This window comes from Haliotis rufescens, unplaced genomic scaffold (genome assembly GCF_023055435.1).
Source record: "Haliotis rufescens isolate VD_foot unplaced genomic scaffold, xgHalRufe1.0.p SCAF_11, whole genome shotgun sequence".
In the NCBI taxonomy this organism is placed as follows: domain Eukaryota; kingdom Metazoa; phylum Mollusca; class Gastropoda; order Lepetellida; family Haliotidae; genus Haliotis; species Haliotis rufescens.
In genome coordinates, this window is record NW_025963791.1 from 23,404,062 (window position 1) to 23,421,310 (window position 17,249).

Below are 17,249 nucleotides of genomic sequence, written 5' to 3' on the forward strand. Positions count from 1 at the left end.
TCTCAAAGTCGAGTAATGGTGTCCGCAGTGTATACATGCTCATGACATTAATCACTGGACTGTCTGGTCCAGACTCGATTATTTACAGACCGCCGTCATATAGCTGGAATATTGCAGAGTGTCGTAAGACAACCAACCAATCATATGATCGGCCTCCAGTTTGCCTGCTTTATACTAGTTGATAACTGCGGCATCGAAACCCATTTCCTCACCCATGCAAGACTGATTAATTTTCCAAATGTTGCATACTCTTTTGAACTTGAAACGTCCAACAATGAACATGGTTTATGTGTCCTTATCGACTTATTGCTTGTCAAACAATTATAGCGCATCTAAAGTGCTGTATTGTGGCGACAATACACTGAATACATGTGACACTTTTATGTGCAGTTTGACATTCTTCAAAGTTTCTATATTTACTGGCTGTACATTAACTATACCGACTGTATCGTGCCACTTTATGGATCCGTTTGTTAATTTGTGTTCGATTCCTTTGAAAACCTGTTACACAATTGACCTTAAAGATCACCACTGTGCATGAAGTCAGCTTATATGGTCGCGCATAGCCAAGTGGTTGACGCGTCATATTTCGAGTGGAACAAACACCGTTTTCCGTACTGTCACCGGGTGAGAATAGTTTGCGGCACATGTGATTCATCTCTTTTACAGGACATGCAGGTCACGATTCAAGCCTCAATCAGGACAAATGATATTTCACTTTTTGGAGTACGTATTCCTTAAAAAATAAAAACAGGTCTGAAACACAACAATGGAGAAGGTCTGAAAACGAAATACAACGAAAGGTGCAAGATGTGGAATCGCTCAAGGTTGCACAACATGAAATGCAAATTAGTCCAAATAAATATATGACGCGTCACAGGAGGATTCAGAAGCAACATGTTGCCGTCTTAAGTTTTAATGTCGCCTGTTGTGCCTCGTAGCTCGCTATAATAATAACCAGCGGCAAACAAGTGATTTATGAAGCCCTCTTGTCAAGCAATGTCACAGGTAAAGAGACACGCCACCGTCCCGCCACTGACATTAACAGACGGGCTGCTTTGGACTGAAAACTGTAACCTTTGCCTCGTTGGAGTGAACAGTTCTGGTGTAGAGGTGAATATGCTATGGGATCTCTACGACAAATGACAGTTTCAGTAATATAAGGTGAGAATGTGTTGTCCCTTTGTAACACCTTAACGGGGTCACTTGGACTATTTTTGCATCAACGTATCTGACTCGTAGTGTCGCCATTGTCAAACATGTCAGTGTGTTAAGAGCATCCCACATAGCTGTACCTCAAAACGATTAACAAATATGTATTGTTTATATCGCCCCATATGTACAGGTTCGTCATACTATAGGGGTGATTCACCACTTAAACGTCTCCCTTTCCTCAGATGAAATAATAGTCACGTTTTAGTTTGTCATGTGTGAAAGTAACATTATGTTCATAAATATATCAAGTCTAATAAATGAAACTTATCGTTCTCTGACAATATATGTTAACTATCAGCGTGTATATGTCATAAGAGTTCACAATGTCTTGTTTTGCAATGTAAAATATTATAGGATAAATGTGTTTCCTAGTGGTTAAAGCGTTCGCTCGTCACGCCGAAGACCCGGGTTCGATTCCCGACATGGGTACAATGTGTGAAGTCCATTTCTGGTGTTCCCCGTCGTGATATTGCTGGAATATTGTTAAAAGCGGCGTAAAACCATACTCACTCATTAATTCATATTCTCATATTTTTTGCGTTCGTGACACATTGAATCAGGTAACTGTACTCCATCATAGATGTGAAGAAGTACTATTGTTTTCCCTAGTATCTAGTATTTTATTCATGGATATCACCACACAAGCGCATAATTTGATCCGCGTATTTTAGTATGTACAACATTCACAACGTATAACTTACCTTCCCATAGGATGTCACAGGTCACGGACCTGTTATTGTGAAGGTGTGCGGGACGAATAGTTATGTGTGTGTGTGTGTGTGTTTGGCTTTATATAAGGCAGAATTAGAAAGCCGACACCATATAAACTGTCTGACATTTTGAGGCAGTTTACGAATTGACAGATTGCGTTGTAGTATAACAGCCCGACCATTGTGATGCTACTTCCGGTAGCGCATCCGCTGCGGCAGAAAGTCACGTTGGTCACATTGCGATCATTTGGGGGGCCGGGCAGGCGTTACAGGCAATCGTGGCTCGAGTACCTGTGTCTTACACCCCGACCCTGGCCGATTTCAACAGTGATATGCCGACAAAAACTTTATCTAAGTCAAAATGAGTCCAGACACAACCCTTTCTCGTCCATGCCTGCAAAATGCATGTTCCTGGTATTAATGGAGTACAATTGTGAGTTATCTCCCCTCGTCGGGCCCCGCGAGTTCTTGACGTAAGTAGGCCTATATACGTACTCGAGTCTGCGCCCTAGCATTTGCTATGTGTTTGCGAAAATTACATGGGAGCATGGGCCTTGGGCATGAGAAATCGTGTGAAAGATGTAACCAAACTTTTTAAAGAAACATGTTTATGTCACATGTGTATAATGATATGCGTACATTCGAAATACATAAGTAATTATGAATTACTTTTAAAACATTCCTAACTGTAAATTATTACAGTTAACATGTTTATGTTATTCGGCAACAATCATAACAGGACCTCCTGTCCTAGACAGGTATATCTGCCATAGAGCGCTTGCGCTCCTCGCCTAAAGCCGCTAGGAGGCGAAGGGCAGGGTTCCAGTCTAGCTCCATCCGACCCATGTCCCCATACATCATTTCGCTGCCGTGAAATTGTGAACCATTTCCGTGAAACGGGTTTGTCTGTCGAGAGGACGGAGACAGGCCAACAGCAAATCGCTATGTGCGAAACGCTGACCCATTTCAGTGCAGCGAGGTGTTAGCAAGTTTGGACAGTGTGAATAATTCACGTGTCAGGCTACAGGAGTAACATATTATCACTAGTGAGGTAACTCTCATATAGAAGTATGGCTCATGGTTAATAAACAACACACAACAATGGGTTTTTTAATTTTACCAATATCTGCATGTCTCCATGTGCATAGCTTCTTCATTAGAAAATATCGTTACAACATTGTAGCAATTAATTTGATAACATATATTAATAGTGAGTGAGTGAGTGAGTTGGGTTTAACGCCGCTTTAAAAGTATTCCAGTTATATCGCTGCGTGTCGGCTTAATGTGGGAGGAAAGCCCGAAGTGATGCAGGTTTCAGACGTTTACCACTTCGGTGAAACCCACGAGCACGGGTATGGTGCTGACAAACCTAGAAACATAATCGGGGCGAACCGGGATTCGAACTCACAACCATAGGTTTCTGGCGTTCCCAAGCGACGCAACTCTGCACAGCGAATCGCGGCGCCTTAGACGACTTGGCCACCCGTGCCCCCACATATATTAATAATTTTACCACTGTAGATATATCAATGTCAACAGTATCATGTCTTCCACTATGATTGTGTCATCTTAATATTCCATGTTCCTGGAAAACAATAACAAATGTTTTAGGAAGTCATTGTTTGGAAAACATATTACTAGTTTTGTTTTCATAATATGTGTGTTTTCTAACTTTATATTACATAAATATTTAAACTGAAATGAATCATATTCTCATTCCTGATTCTGAAGGTACCACATGCAGGTTACAATTTGTTTCCTCCTCTGGGTTACACATGTGGCTCTATCCCAATATAGGTACTTGATCAGTAGGTAGGTATGCTAGGAAATACATTTGTGCCATGTTGATTCTCTGGATCAAAGTTGTCTTGTTACTGATTGTTTTGCATAATAATTAAGATATCCTACGAAAACGACGAAAAAGGTCACGAGTAGGACAACATATCTTTACACATCAAAGTGACCGTAAGGGACCGACCATTTGATAATCTGGAGGGTCCTGGGAGTTTTATCGAACATAATAAAATGACTTCAGACTGTTGAAAAAAAATGACTGCCTCAAAATATAAATTGTTACAAGGTGCTTTGCTTACAGGCTCATAGTTTTTTGCTTACAAGCTCATATTTTTAAATATTTTTTTCGGATGTTGTACCTTTGCAGTTGTAGCTGAAAAATATCTAATCTCGATGCAAAATTCCAGACGTCTGTTTACACCATGCTGAGTTACGTCCCTTAGGTGTGCCAGAATCCACTGATCGTGGGGTTCGAATCCCGATTCGCGCTGATTATGTTTGTTGGTGGTTTGTCAGCACCATACCCTTGCTTGTGGGTTTCACCAAAGTGGCAGAAGTCTAAGACCTACTTCACTTCTGTCTCTATTCAAGCTGACACAGTTCACATCGGCGTTAGAGTCAGTTTACTCACATACTAAGATATACATAGAACTTTTTGTTTACGGTTCGGACTCTCTGGTCACAGGCATGTTTGCGTGAAAAGCGGGCGAATATTACCTGTCTGTTGGACATGTCAAATGTATAATCATTCAAGAGGGTCAGTATTCTCAAAGCCATTTTCGCCATGGTGTTCGATACAATACAACAACGCGTTTTCATGATCGTGAATTCAGGCTGTGGATTTGATTGACATGTATATGTGTATGCAGTAATGTATGGCCCAGAACATTCACGTGTTTCGTAAAATATACCACGTTTATATATGAATATATACGGCGTTTATTCGCTCAGTACGGACATCTAGCATCCTGCATCGAAAACCGGTACGTGAGATGATATTATAATGGCAATCTATTCAAACGCTGCATAACATCTTTCAGCGAGGATCTTTAATCTTGCTTTCTCTCACAAACATATTTCATTAAGTGAGTTGGGTTCAACGCTGCTTTTAACAGTATTCCAGTTATATCACGGCGTTTCAGCTTAGTGTGGGAGGAAAGTCCGAAGAGATGCAGGTCTCAGACGTTTACCACTTCGGTGAAACCCACATGCACGGGTATGGTGCTGACAAACCTGGAAACGTAATCGGGGTGGACCGAGATTCGAACCCACAATCATAGGTTTCTGGCGTGCCCAAGGGACGCAACTCTGGAAAGCGAATTGCGGCGCCTTAGACGACTGGGCCACCCGTGCCCCCTATTTCATTTAACCAAAAATGTACAATAGGTTACCAACATTCTGTTGCTTGAGAGGAGCGGAAGTATTGGATCAGGTGGTTGGTGATTTGGCTAGCTGCGGGTCATGGTGTACCTGGCGGCGTCTGACGTTACTCATAACTTGTTTCTATGGACCGGACTCGATTATTTGCAAGGCAAAATAATAATTATAAGTGAGTGAGTTTAGTTTTACGCCGCTTTTAGCAATATGGCGGCGGGGGACACCAGAAATAGGCTGTACACTTTTTGGGGAATCGAACCCTGGTCTTCGGCGTGACGTGCGAACTCTTTTACCACTAGGCTACCCCACCGCCCCAACAAACAACATGTAGATAACGGTTTCTTGTTGTATGACAGCATTATCAAAACGGCCTGTAAAACATCGAGTCTGAAGCAAGCAGACCAGTGATAAACACCAAGGACATGAATGAGGATCCAGGCAGTCGGGCGTATGATAACACTCAATCAATCAGGGTGGACAAAACAACCTTAGCGCTACAACTGTCGTAAGTCTATGTTAAGTATGGGAGTTACGATCATCTTAGGGCTAAGATCGCTTTGTACAACGGCACCCAGGTCACACATTGTAACCAGTCCATCATCGTTTTGGTCAGTTTTGCAAACAACGCAGGGGACATCTAAGCCTACTTCTGTCCCGAAATCCACAACACAGCCGATATTTATCATCAACAAATCACAAGGATGTATGTATAAAGGAAAGGGCTGATGGATAATCTTCGAAAAGTGCAAAATATTTAGAATTGTTATGAAAGTTATTCGATATGTTTATTTAAATGAGAACTAGACTTGGTTCTTTTAATGCGTGTTTTGGATTTAAATACATACACTAGGCGAAACTATGTCGAAAAGAGAAACACTAGAGCCACTGTTGGTTACTTGCACATGCCAGAGGTGTAAGAAGAAAGTTGGCAAATTGTCAACTATTTGAACATGCCTAATAATTTGATAGCATTAGTTTTATATAAGTTTTCCTTATCTCTAAAATTAGACCTTTCTAGTGAGCAAATAAGGGCCCTTATCCTGCTTCGTACTGTAATAAACCCGTGAAAATTCCGGGGTAGAATAGGTCTTCAGCAACCAATGCTTGCCGTAAAAGGTGACTATGCTTGTCGTAAAAGGCGACTAACGGGATCGGGTGGTCAGGCTCGCTGACTTGGTTGATGCATGTCATCGATCCCAATTAGGTGGATCGATGCTCATGATATCAATCACTGGATTGTCTGGTCCAGATTCGATTATTTACAGACCGCCGTCATATAGCTGGAATATTGCTGAGTGCGGCGTTAAACAACAAACCAAACAAACAAACACTTTGTAATATATCAATATATGTTATCAGAATTATCTTCAAGCATGTCACCGTGTCTGACATTTCCAACGAAAAAAACACGAACTAACAAGATCTAGCAAATATGACTCCGTTCCGAGATGTTTGTGTTGAAAGACGACTACAATGAAACACGTCGATTCCATTGGGCGATTGTCTTTCTGCCATCTACTTGCTTCCTCTTGTGATATTTAACTCACTGATTACTTCTGTTAAAATCTGTCTCCTGGATTTGCCTCATATATCACGTCAAGTCCAGAGAATAATCAGTCTCGATTATCTGCCGAAACAGATTCCATTGGGGGAAAAAGACAAAATAGTTGTGGAAATTATATAAATGGATCATTAAAACTGTGATGACACCAGGTGTTCGCGAAAAGGGTAAGCATGTCCTGCCCTACAGGTAGCATCCGCTACTCGCAAATTGTGTAAAAAATAAGTGTATGTTTGACACGTCATTCACTCATAACCTCTATGCATACATGCTTTTTAATTGTTTTTTCACTCGATGATATCTTGTTTTCCATGTTCCAGGTTAGCAAATCCGGAACCAAGATGGTGGATATCACTTCCGGCATCACGCTGAGACCGATTTACAGCCGTCTCATCAGCGAGCGAGGGTCAACTAACATACAGTCCGTCTCTGTCGCAAACCGCAGCACAAAGTATGTGTCGGACATTTGTACAACACTCATCGACATCCAGTGGCGTTGGAATCTGTTGCTATTCTTTGGGGGTTTCACATTGACATGGCTTATCTTTGCCGCCTACTACTACCTACTGGCCTATGTGCATGGAGACTTATTCAAAACCGACGATGACTGGTTGCCCTGTGTTGAAAATATCCAATCATATGCATCGGCGTTTCTTTTCTCGATTGAAACGATGACAACGATTGGTTATGGGTATCGCTACGTGACTGAAGCTTGTCCTGGGGCTTACTTAGGTGTCATAGCACAGTCAATACTTGGAGCAGCATTACAGTTTGCATTGGCCGGGCTCGTAGTTGCCAAAGTGAGACGATCCAAGAAGAGATCTGGCACGATTCTTTTCAGCAAAGTGGCTTGTATATTTGCAGAGGATCTCAAACTTCGGCTAGCAATAAGACTTGGCGACATGCGCAAGTCTCATATAATAGGAGCACACGCACGTGGTTATTTTATCCTGAAAACCTTCTCTAAAACTGGTGATAAGATCCCTGTACAGTATTTCAATATGGACTTCAGATCAGAGGGAGGGGATGAACGGCTTTTCCTGCCGTGGCCCACGTTTATCGTCCACAACATTAACGAAGAATCCCCCTTGTATAATCTGTCTAGAGATGATGCCATGCAGGAGAACTTTGAACTGATAGTTGTCCTGGAAGCAGTATCTTCAACAGTCAGCGCCTCGTTCCAAGTAAGGAAGTCCTACCACCCATGGGAAATTAAATGGGGACATAGATTTCTTCCTCTAGATGTCACATACCAGGACATGTTTGATGAACATATCATAGACTACGAACACTTCCATGACACCAAGGCTGTTTCTACTCCCATGGTGAGCGCCAAGGACATTGATGAGATGACTGTGCAAGGGAACCTGTCACCGGAGAACCTTCAGAGAAGACGAGATTCTAGAGCTGAGAGTGATCTGTTCTTCAGACAGAAGACAGTCTCGGACACGTTCCTGGGTGCGGAGGAGGACCTGAGTGTGAGTGAGTTTTCCATGTCAGACACCATGTCATTGCAGGAGAAGCTGAGGAGGATAAGTACAGTTACTTACCACGGTCCAGGAACATTCGAGAAGAGGATGACGATGAGAGATGTGTTCAGAAGCCCTCCCATAGCTTATAACAGGACAAGGAGACACAGTACAGGGCAGTTTCTTGATAGTATAATCCGAAATCGTCGTCCCAGTCATGATTTGTCTTTAAGTCGTCGTCCAAGTCAAGATTCATCCAGTCGTAGACCTAGTCAAGATCTGACTTTCAACCGTAGGACTAGTTGTTTCGATTTTGTTCCGACTAGAAGACACTCCAACATTTCGATGAGTGGGGAATCAAGTGATTTGGCTTCTATAGACGAGCAAGAATACACAGATGAGTTTAAGCTTCACGAAGAAAGTGGTCCGAGGTATGTTAAAAGGAAAAAGGTGACTTTGAACACTACACCCATCACCGAGACTTTGAGGAAGAGAAGTGATCCTGGGATGTCCTTCACAAGGCCTCAATCTGTGTTGCACCAGAGAAGAAGACATAGCACTTGGCAATTTGCAGAACAGGATTCTTTCATTAGAAACTACCAGCAAATCCATCCCGAATTGTATCTAGGTCCACATCTGGAGGTAGACGAAAGTGGGCACTCTGATGAACCAGATTCCGACCTTGGGGGTGCTGCTCAAGAGAAACCAAGTCTTGATGCTGATAATAATGTAAATGCACTTGGAGAAGCAAATAAAACCCGAGTCTCATCATCGAATGAAGGGACCACAGTGGAAGAGTTAGGCGATGACAGGATCGTTATAACAGGGTCTTTCAAAAAGAAATATATTGTGGAGAAGGTACCTGAAATTGTGATAGACGATGTTTCCACTTTAGCTGCGGAGGGGGCTGATTTACATACGACTATGGGAGTTTCGGAAGAGGCTTTGCGGGAAGAAGCTGGGAAAGCAGATGTGGTGGGAGACGACGTTGTGGAAGAAGACGAGGAAGATAAAACGTGTCCAGAATACGAGAATACCCCATCATCTCCCGAGACAGAAACCACACTTACTGACGTGGTCAGCAACCCTGATGAAGTAAACTTCGCCTATGTGTATGATTCGGAAGACGACATCGGCTACAGAGAAAACATCTTGCCTGAGGATGAAATGGAGCAGAGTCAGAATGTCAACTATGGCTTTGAGTCGGACGATGAGCTGGTGATGGACGACAGGAAGGATAAACTGGATGAGGAAGAAAGGAAGGAAGGATGAGAAGGGAGTATCCATCACTTACATAAAGGATATGGTTGCTACTTACAAACATGTATTAGCTGCGTCCCCGTCATATCGATACACCGAGCGTTCCTAACCACGCGATAACCGATACTGTGATATTTGAACTGTAAAGAAGCGAACGTTGACATGCTTGTCAGCTACACGGAAAAGCAGACCTTGAGTCAGTTATCATTTATTTTACAAATGTGCTGTGAAAAAATTTACCTGTGCTCAAATAGATGAACTGTGCTCACATCTCCTGTAGATAACAAGAACTGAAAAGCTTTCAAGAGTGGACAGTCCTTCACTGGTGTATCCCCTGTGGGGTGGTCAAAACCTTCACTGCGCGCCCTGTGGTGATTAGCGATGGACTATCTCCCCAGAGCCTCGTGCATGTAGGTTCCGGCTAAAAGGGGGACTTGATGGTCAGCTTCTCTGTGTGTTCGTTGTTTTTCGCCGCTCTCAGTTATATTCCACCAATATGACGGCGGTATATAAATCATCGCGTGTGCACCAGACAATCCAGTGATTGATATCATAAGTATTGATCTACGCAAATGGAATACGATGACATACATCAACCAAGTCAAGCCTGACCACCCGATCCCGCTAGTCGCCTCTTACGACAAGCATGGGTTGCTTGAGACCAATTCTGACCCGGGTATTCACGGGTTCAGCTTCTGTATATACCTTGGTACAGCGTGTCATTATGTCACGACGGCGTGGAACGTTGCCCGTGCTTTCACTCACAAATTTCTTTGGTCCGGATTTAATTATTTTTCAGCCTGTGTGATATAGCTCGAGTATCGCTGTCTTTGGCGTTGAACAAAGTTTGCTCATTCATTCGCCTTCAACTATGCGCGACCCGTGAAGATTCCAGGGTGGAATAGGTCTTTAGCAACCTATGCTTCCCGTAAAAGGCGACTAAGCTTGCCGTAAAAGGCGACTAACGGCATCGGGTGGTCAGGCTCGCTGACTTGGTTGATACATGTCATCGATCCCAATTGCATGGATCGATGCTCATGATATCAATCACTGGATTGTCTGGTCCAGACCCGATTATTTACAGACCGCCGTCGTATAGCTGGAATATTGCTGAGTGCGGCGTTAAACAACAAACCAACCAACCAATCAACTGTGCGCACTTCAAACAACTTGACATTAAAGTCGGTGCCTTTTATAGTCGTCTCTATGCTAGTGGGATAAAAGAAAGAAAACAAACTACACTCTAAACTTCTGTCTATCCTCTCCAAGAGAGAAAAGTAACCGGATTTTTTTACTTGTGCATTGAAAACAAACAGAACAGCATATGAGTATAGATTTAAATTCATTTTACAAAAATAGAAATCGTAATGATTCAAAATGGTATCAGAGTGAATGGGTTGGTTGATTTTCAGTCTCATCTCGATTTTGGTAGTGACCAAGGTCGTAGTATAGTGGTGACACAGTCGGTTCTGAATCTTGTTCAGTACCATCCTTGCACAGCTAGAGACACAACTCTACATGGCGAATTGCGGCGGACCAGACCCCTGGGGCGGCCGAGTACTGCGATGACAGACTTTGCATACTGTGTGTAATATGCTCTATTACTCCATGTGTATATGTGTTGTATCATATGATGATGTATATATTCTATTTTCATACTTCTGAAACAAAACACAACCTCTGAGATATACTCTGAAAAATACACTGATTCGTTGGTTATAGGGAATTGTTGATGGATTTCTAAAGCAAACACTCTTGGGGACTGTGATCCTCATTTACTAAGCAGAGAGCGTATTGTTTGTTTGTTTGTTGTTTAACGCCGCACTCAGCAAAATTCCAGCTATATGACGGCGGTCTGTAAATAATCGAGTCTGGACCAGACAATCCAGTGATTAATATCATGAGCATCGATCCACGCAATTGTGAACTATGACATGTATCAACCAAGTCAGCGAGCCTGAGCACCCGATCCCGTTAGTCGCCTTTTACGACAAGCATGGGTTGCTGAAGACCTATTCTACCCCGGATCTTCACGGGTCAGATAGCGTATAAGATCGCTGTGGCGATGGTTTTACACACTGACTCGCCATCGACAAACGGTGAGTGAGGGCATGTGACATGTTTACATCGCTTTTATCAATATTCCACGGCGGTGGACATGAATTGACGTCACACATTGTAATCGAACTCGGGTTTCAGTGTGCCGAGCGACCGCCTCACCACTAGGCTACATCACCTCACAGGTGAAACTAGGTCGAGTCTAGTCCCTTTTAGCCTGTGTGAACAATGGGGCCGGTAACAGGAAGGTGAGGTGAAATGGGGTTGAACATCGCGTTCAAAGTTTTAGCACTTATTTTATAAAGCGATGTTGGTATGTGTGTTTCTTGCACCAGTCCGGAATTGTGCTGGTTTTCGGGTGCTCTCCCGCTGAGATACCATGCCGCGGTTTAACATGAATACCCCACTCGGACACCTGACGTGTGAACTGCGCGCACTTCGTGACTTGTGTGACCCGTGAAGATCGGGGTAGAATAGGTCTTCAGCAACCCATGCTTGTCGCAAATGGCGACTATGCTTGTCGTAAGAGGCGACTAACGGGATCGGGTGGTTAGGCTCGCCTACTTGGTTGATGCATCCCAATTGCATGGATCGATGCTCATGATGTCAATCACTGAAGTGTCTAGTCCAGACTCGATTATTTACAGACCGCGGTCACATAGCTGAAATATTGCTGAGTGCGGCAAACAAACAAACAAACAAACAAATCGTGACTTGTGTATTATTTGTGCCCCGCCCACTTTTTTCACATCAGGGATCCGCCTCCGTGCCAACCAGTTCTTGTATTAGCCGGCCAGTTCTTGTATTATCTCCATTATGCCAAGCGCCAGGCAGGGTAATAATATCATCTTACAACGTCTTTTGGTATGACGAACCACCGACCTCCGGACAGAAGCTCTATCCACAAGACCACGGTCAGCTTGACTAATTGCGTAAAGAACTGAAAAACACTATCAATCATTGTCATAAACAAGGTCTGGCATGTTATTTGCGTATGTTTTACGTAAACGCCAGGTTACGTAAACGGTAATTAATTATACACTGGCATGAGCGGACGCCCACTTTCGTCTACCGTCTCGTTTCATCTACAGTGTTATCAAAACCAGTAATTAGAAGGGTAATAAGCTGATCCCTTCAGACAAATAGTGGACCAACCCGTGTAAGATGAGTTAAAGAATATTAAGAGAGAGTTTCATTTATACTGAACCGCAAAAGAAACGTCACCCCAAGTAACATTGCATGAAAAGTTGTCATTTAAATATCTGGATAATTTTTGTCAAAGTTTCTAAAATTTAACATAACTTTGTCCTGAAAAAAGAAATTTGATGATAAATAAACAAAGCAGATGACAATAAAACCGATCGCCCAAACGCATCACGGCAACGGCCATGGTAACCCGATGCACGTGAGTTCCGTGCAAATTGAAATGCACATGCGTTCCCTCATTTCTTGCCCCATAAAAATCCACCCAGATCGGATAACATTCATTCGTTATTGAATTGCTACCACATGCCAAGATTGACAAGAAATCAGCGACACCAAGCCCTTGGACGGCAAGTAGCCAGTGCATTTCAAGTCCACGTAAGGGCCATATACAGGGTCCAGCAACGGTACCAGAACACCAACACTACAGATGACCGACCACTAGTGGAAGATCAAGGGTCACCACCCGACGTCAGGATCGTCAGATTGTGCGACAGCATCTTCAAGATCCTTTTGTTACTGCTGCGGAAATTGCTCAACAGACCATAGGGACACACCAGCGACACATTAGTGCGGACGGACATCGTGCGTCGACGATTGACGAGCAGACACCTCCACTGTCACAGGTCACAGCGAGGACCCATTCTGACACCACGTCATCGCCGGTACCGTCTTCAGTAGGCAACACAGCTTCAGCATTGGCGCCACCAGCAGTGGAGAAGAGTCCTCTTCTCAGACGAGAGCCGTTACTGTATCTCAACAGCAGATGGCAGAGGGAAAGTCTGGCGACGCCGTGGCGAACGTAATTCGGATGCTTGTGTTGTTGAGAGAGACTCGTAGGGTGGTCCGAGCATCATGGTGTGGGGTGGAATTGGTCTTGCACAGTGGGTCGGCCCTGTGGTCTTCCAGAACATCGGTCCAGGGAGAGGCAATGGTGTCGCAGCAGCTCGGTACATTCAAATTCTAATTCAAATTACGCATTTATATAGCGCTACTTATCCAGACATACTGCCTGCTCAAGAGCGCTCAGTCGTATGCTCTTTTGGAGAGGATGGTCTTGAGTTTTGATCTAAAGGTGTTGACATCTTCAGATCCCCTGACATCAATGGGCAGTGCATTCCATAGAGTTGCACCTGCTTTTCGGAAGGTTCTGTCGCCATATGTTGTTCTGCTGGTTGGTGGAACAGCAAGCTGTAGTTTGTTTGCAGATCTCAGTGTTCGGCCAGGTTGGTAAAGGGCAGTGAGGTCCTGGAGGTATACAAGTCTTGAGACCACACGCCATACCTCATTTTGCACGTCGCCGCAACCACGAGTTTCAGCATGATAACGCCCGTGCCCACACTGCGAGAGCAACAAGAGACTTCCTCCGGCAGAATGGCATCAGAACCATGCAGTTGCCTGCCCTCAGTCCCGATTTAAATCCCATTGAGCACCTGTGGGACGAGATTCAAAGACGGCTAAATGACGTCCAACCAAGGCCGACAACTGCAGCTGAACTGCGTCAGGCGTTCTTCATAGTGTGGTCTCAAGTGCCTATGGCCCTTATCAACCGCCACATCCATTCCATGTATCGACGTTGGACGGCAGTCATCGATGCCAATGGCGGTCACACGAGATACTGACTTGTGGTGCCATTTTCTCAGAGACTAGTGTCGTGTTTCACTTTAAGAACATTTGACACTTTAATTTCAACCTTGATGATCAGTTTTTGCCAAGTTTCATATTTTTAATGTCTCAAAGTATGTTTACAGTGTTTTGACAAATAAGGTTTCTCATATATCTATCCAAGGGGACGTTTCTTTTGCGGTTCAGTATATCTATTATATACAATGATCAAAGAACGCATTTATAAATCATAGACTAACCCACGATGTAGTGATTACGGAAAATATGTCACGAGTGAAGTAATGATTTAAGTTCCGAGCTTTAAAACATTAATTTCACGACTGACATAGTTTTCGTTATCACTCGTACCGAGTGGGTTATTCTATTTATTACCCATAATCATATTAAAGACGTGTTCCAAGAAAAAAAACCTATTTCTGAGAAAAAATTGTTTTGTACTGCAGCAGCAGGTGAACAACCAGTATTAATTTATTTCTGAAAAATAACACTTAGTGGTCTGTACTGTTCAACAGTTGTTGACAATGGTGTAAGGATCTGCTCAGCTTCAAATGTGTAAATTGTGAAAAAAACAAGTATATACCTTCAGTCATGGTAACCTACTAAAACACATCTTCTGATGATTAATTGTTTGTTTGTTGTTTAACGCCGCTGTCAGCAATATTCCAGCTATATGACGGCGGTCTGTAAATAATCGAGTCTGGACCAGATAATCCAGTGATTGACATCATGAACATCGATCCACGCCATTTGGACCGATGACATGCATCAACCAAGTCAGCGAGCCTGACCACCCGATCCCGTTAGTCGCCTCTTACGACAAGCATAGTCGCCTTTTACGGCAAGCATGGGTCGCTGAAAACCTATTCTACCCCGGTTTTTCACGGCTCCTGACAATTATTTGACTCGGCAGTGTTTTTCAAAAATCTGTTTACTCAAAGGAAGGAAGTTAGTTAATTCTTGGCTATGAACTCCTATAAGTGTAAATATTTACTTTTTGTTGTTATTAGTAAGCCGAGTGTTAGTGTTCGGCATGAACAGTGGTTTAATGTGTTGTTTTTATACTAAAATAACTGAGACGTATGAGAGACAACTCGGGAGAAGGTGAGGTGAGGTGAGGTGAAATTGGGTTTAACGTCACGTCCAAGATTATTGCACTTATATAGCGACGTGCATGCACGTGTATGTGTGTGTGTGGCTGCTTGTACTAGTCCGGACTGATGCCTATTTATAGTGCTAGCTCACTGAGATACCATGCCGCAGTTTAACACGAATACCCCACTCAGACACAGTATACTGACTCCGAGCCGACCAGTCCTTGTTTTAGCCCCTTAATGCCGAGCGCCAGACAGGGTAACAACAAGTACAATCTTTTAACGTCTTTTTGTATGACGCGGCCCGGGATCGAACCCTGGACCTTCCGCTCTCCGGGCGGACGCTCTACCACTAGACCACGGAGGCGGTCCTCGGGAGAAGGGGTAGCGAAGATTCTTATAATTGTTATTTCAGTCAATGACTGCTTCCGCTTATTTACTACTAAGCTACCCCTGACCAGGATATTAGAAAAAAATCGGCTTTATTTCATGTTCTTATTTATTATTTTATTTTAGTTTGGTCGCTAGTATTATAGAAGTTGAAGCTGTGAGGGATTAAGAAAGTGTAGTCGAATCACCTTACCACAATGACTGTAGTCGAACTCACTGTAGAGGAAATTAATTGTTGTCCAAAAAACGCTACACCGACATGAGATGTTTTTGCTGAAGGAGATACGTGATGCCTGGCATTGATTACCTGTTCATAAAAGTAATATACGTGATGTTTACGATGAAGGCAATCAGCAGGCTGAACAAGACCAAGGTTATCGTCAGCACACTTCAGATTTATTTGTGAGAAAACTTTCTTTGAGAACATAAAAACCCCATTGACAGCAACATACATCTAGCCACGTCTTATGTTAGATTAGTGCCAACTACATACAGCTAGATGTGCATGCTTCATTAACCACCATGATCAACAAATACATCAAGGCTGCTCATGTCTTCAACTGCATGATGTCATGAGCGGTTTTGGTCCATGTCAACTGTGTAAAATCATGAGCAGCCTTGACCCATGTCGACTGTGTGAGGTCATGAGCTGCCTTGACCCATGTCAACTGTGTGAAGTCATGAGCAGCCTTGACCCATGTCAACTGTGTGAAGTCATGAGCAGCCTTGACCCATGTCAACTGTGTGAAGTCATGAGCAGCCTTGACCCATGTCAACTGTGTGAAGTCATGAGCTGCCTTGACCCATGTCAACTGTGTAAAGTCATGAGCAGCCTTGACCCATGTCAACTGTGTAAAGTCATGAGCAGCCTTGACCCATGTCAACTGTGTAAAGTCATGAGCAGCCTTGACCCATGGCAACTGTGTGAAGTCATGGGCTGCCTTGACCCATGTCAACTGTGTGAGGTCATGAGCTGCCTTGACCCATGGCAACTGTGTGAAGTCATGGGCTGCCTTGACCCATGTCAACTGTGTGATGTCATGTTTGTTAATTTGTTGTTAACGCCACGCTCAGCAATATTCCAGCTATATGACGGCGGTCTGTAAATAATTGAATCCGGATCAGACAATCCAGTGATTGACATCATGAGCATCGATCCACGCAATTTGGGATACAATGAGATGCATCAACCAAGTCAGCGAGCCTGACCACCCGATCCTGTTAGTCACATCTTATGACAAGCATAGTCGCCTTTTAAGGCAAGCATGGGTTGCTGAAGACCTATGAGCAGCCTTGACCATTGTTAATAGTGTGAAGTCATGAGCAGCTTTGACCCATGTAAAGTGTGTGAAGTCATCAGCAGCTTTGACCCATGTAAAGTGTGTGAAGTCATGAGCAGCTTTGACCCATGTCAACTGTGTAAAATCATGAGCAACCTTGACCCATGTCAAATGTGTGAAGTCATGAGCAGCCTTGACCCATGTTTATAGTGTGA

General features: G+C 43.5%; 1 protein-coding gene across 2 annotated transcripts; it reads left to right on the forward strand.

Moving 5' to 3' along the window:
• The first annotated feature begins 543 nt into the window (after positions 1-543).
• Positions 544-10,372, forward strand: LOC124132805. Of its 2 annotated transcripts, XM_048392428.1 has the most exons (3): positions 544-1,164; positions 5,453-5,601; positions 6,978-10,372. In XM_048392428.1, exon 3 carries the CDS (start codon positions 6,999-7,001, stop codon positions 9,396-9,398), a length of 2,400 nt encoding a protein of 799 aa, XP_048248385.1. In that variant the 5' UTR covers positions 544-1,164; positions 5,453-5,601; positions 6,978-6,998; the 3' UTR covers positions 9,399-10,372. The 2 variants fall into 2 exon arrangements, with proteins under 2 accessions (XP_048248385.1, XP_046352892.2); XM_046496936.2 differs by lacking the exon at positions 5,453-5,601.
• The last annotated feature ends 6,877 nt before the right edge of the window (positions 10,373-17,249 follow it).

What these genes read in the sequence shown, in the direction of transcription:
- LOC124132805 (XM_048392428.1), top strand. Translation starts at nt 6,999, where the DNA reads ATGGTGGATATCACTTCCGGCATCACGCTGAGACCGATTTACAGCCGT.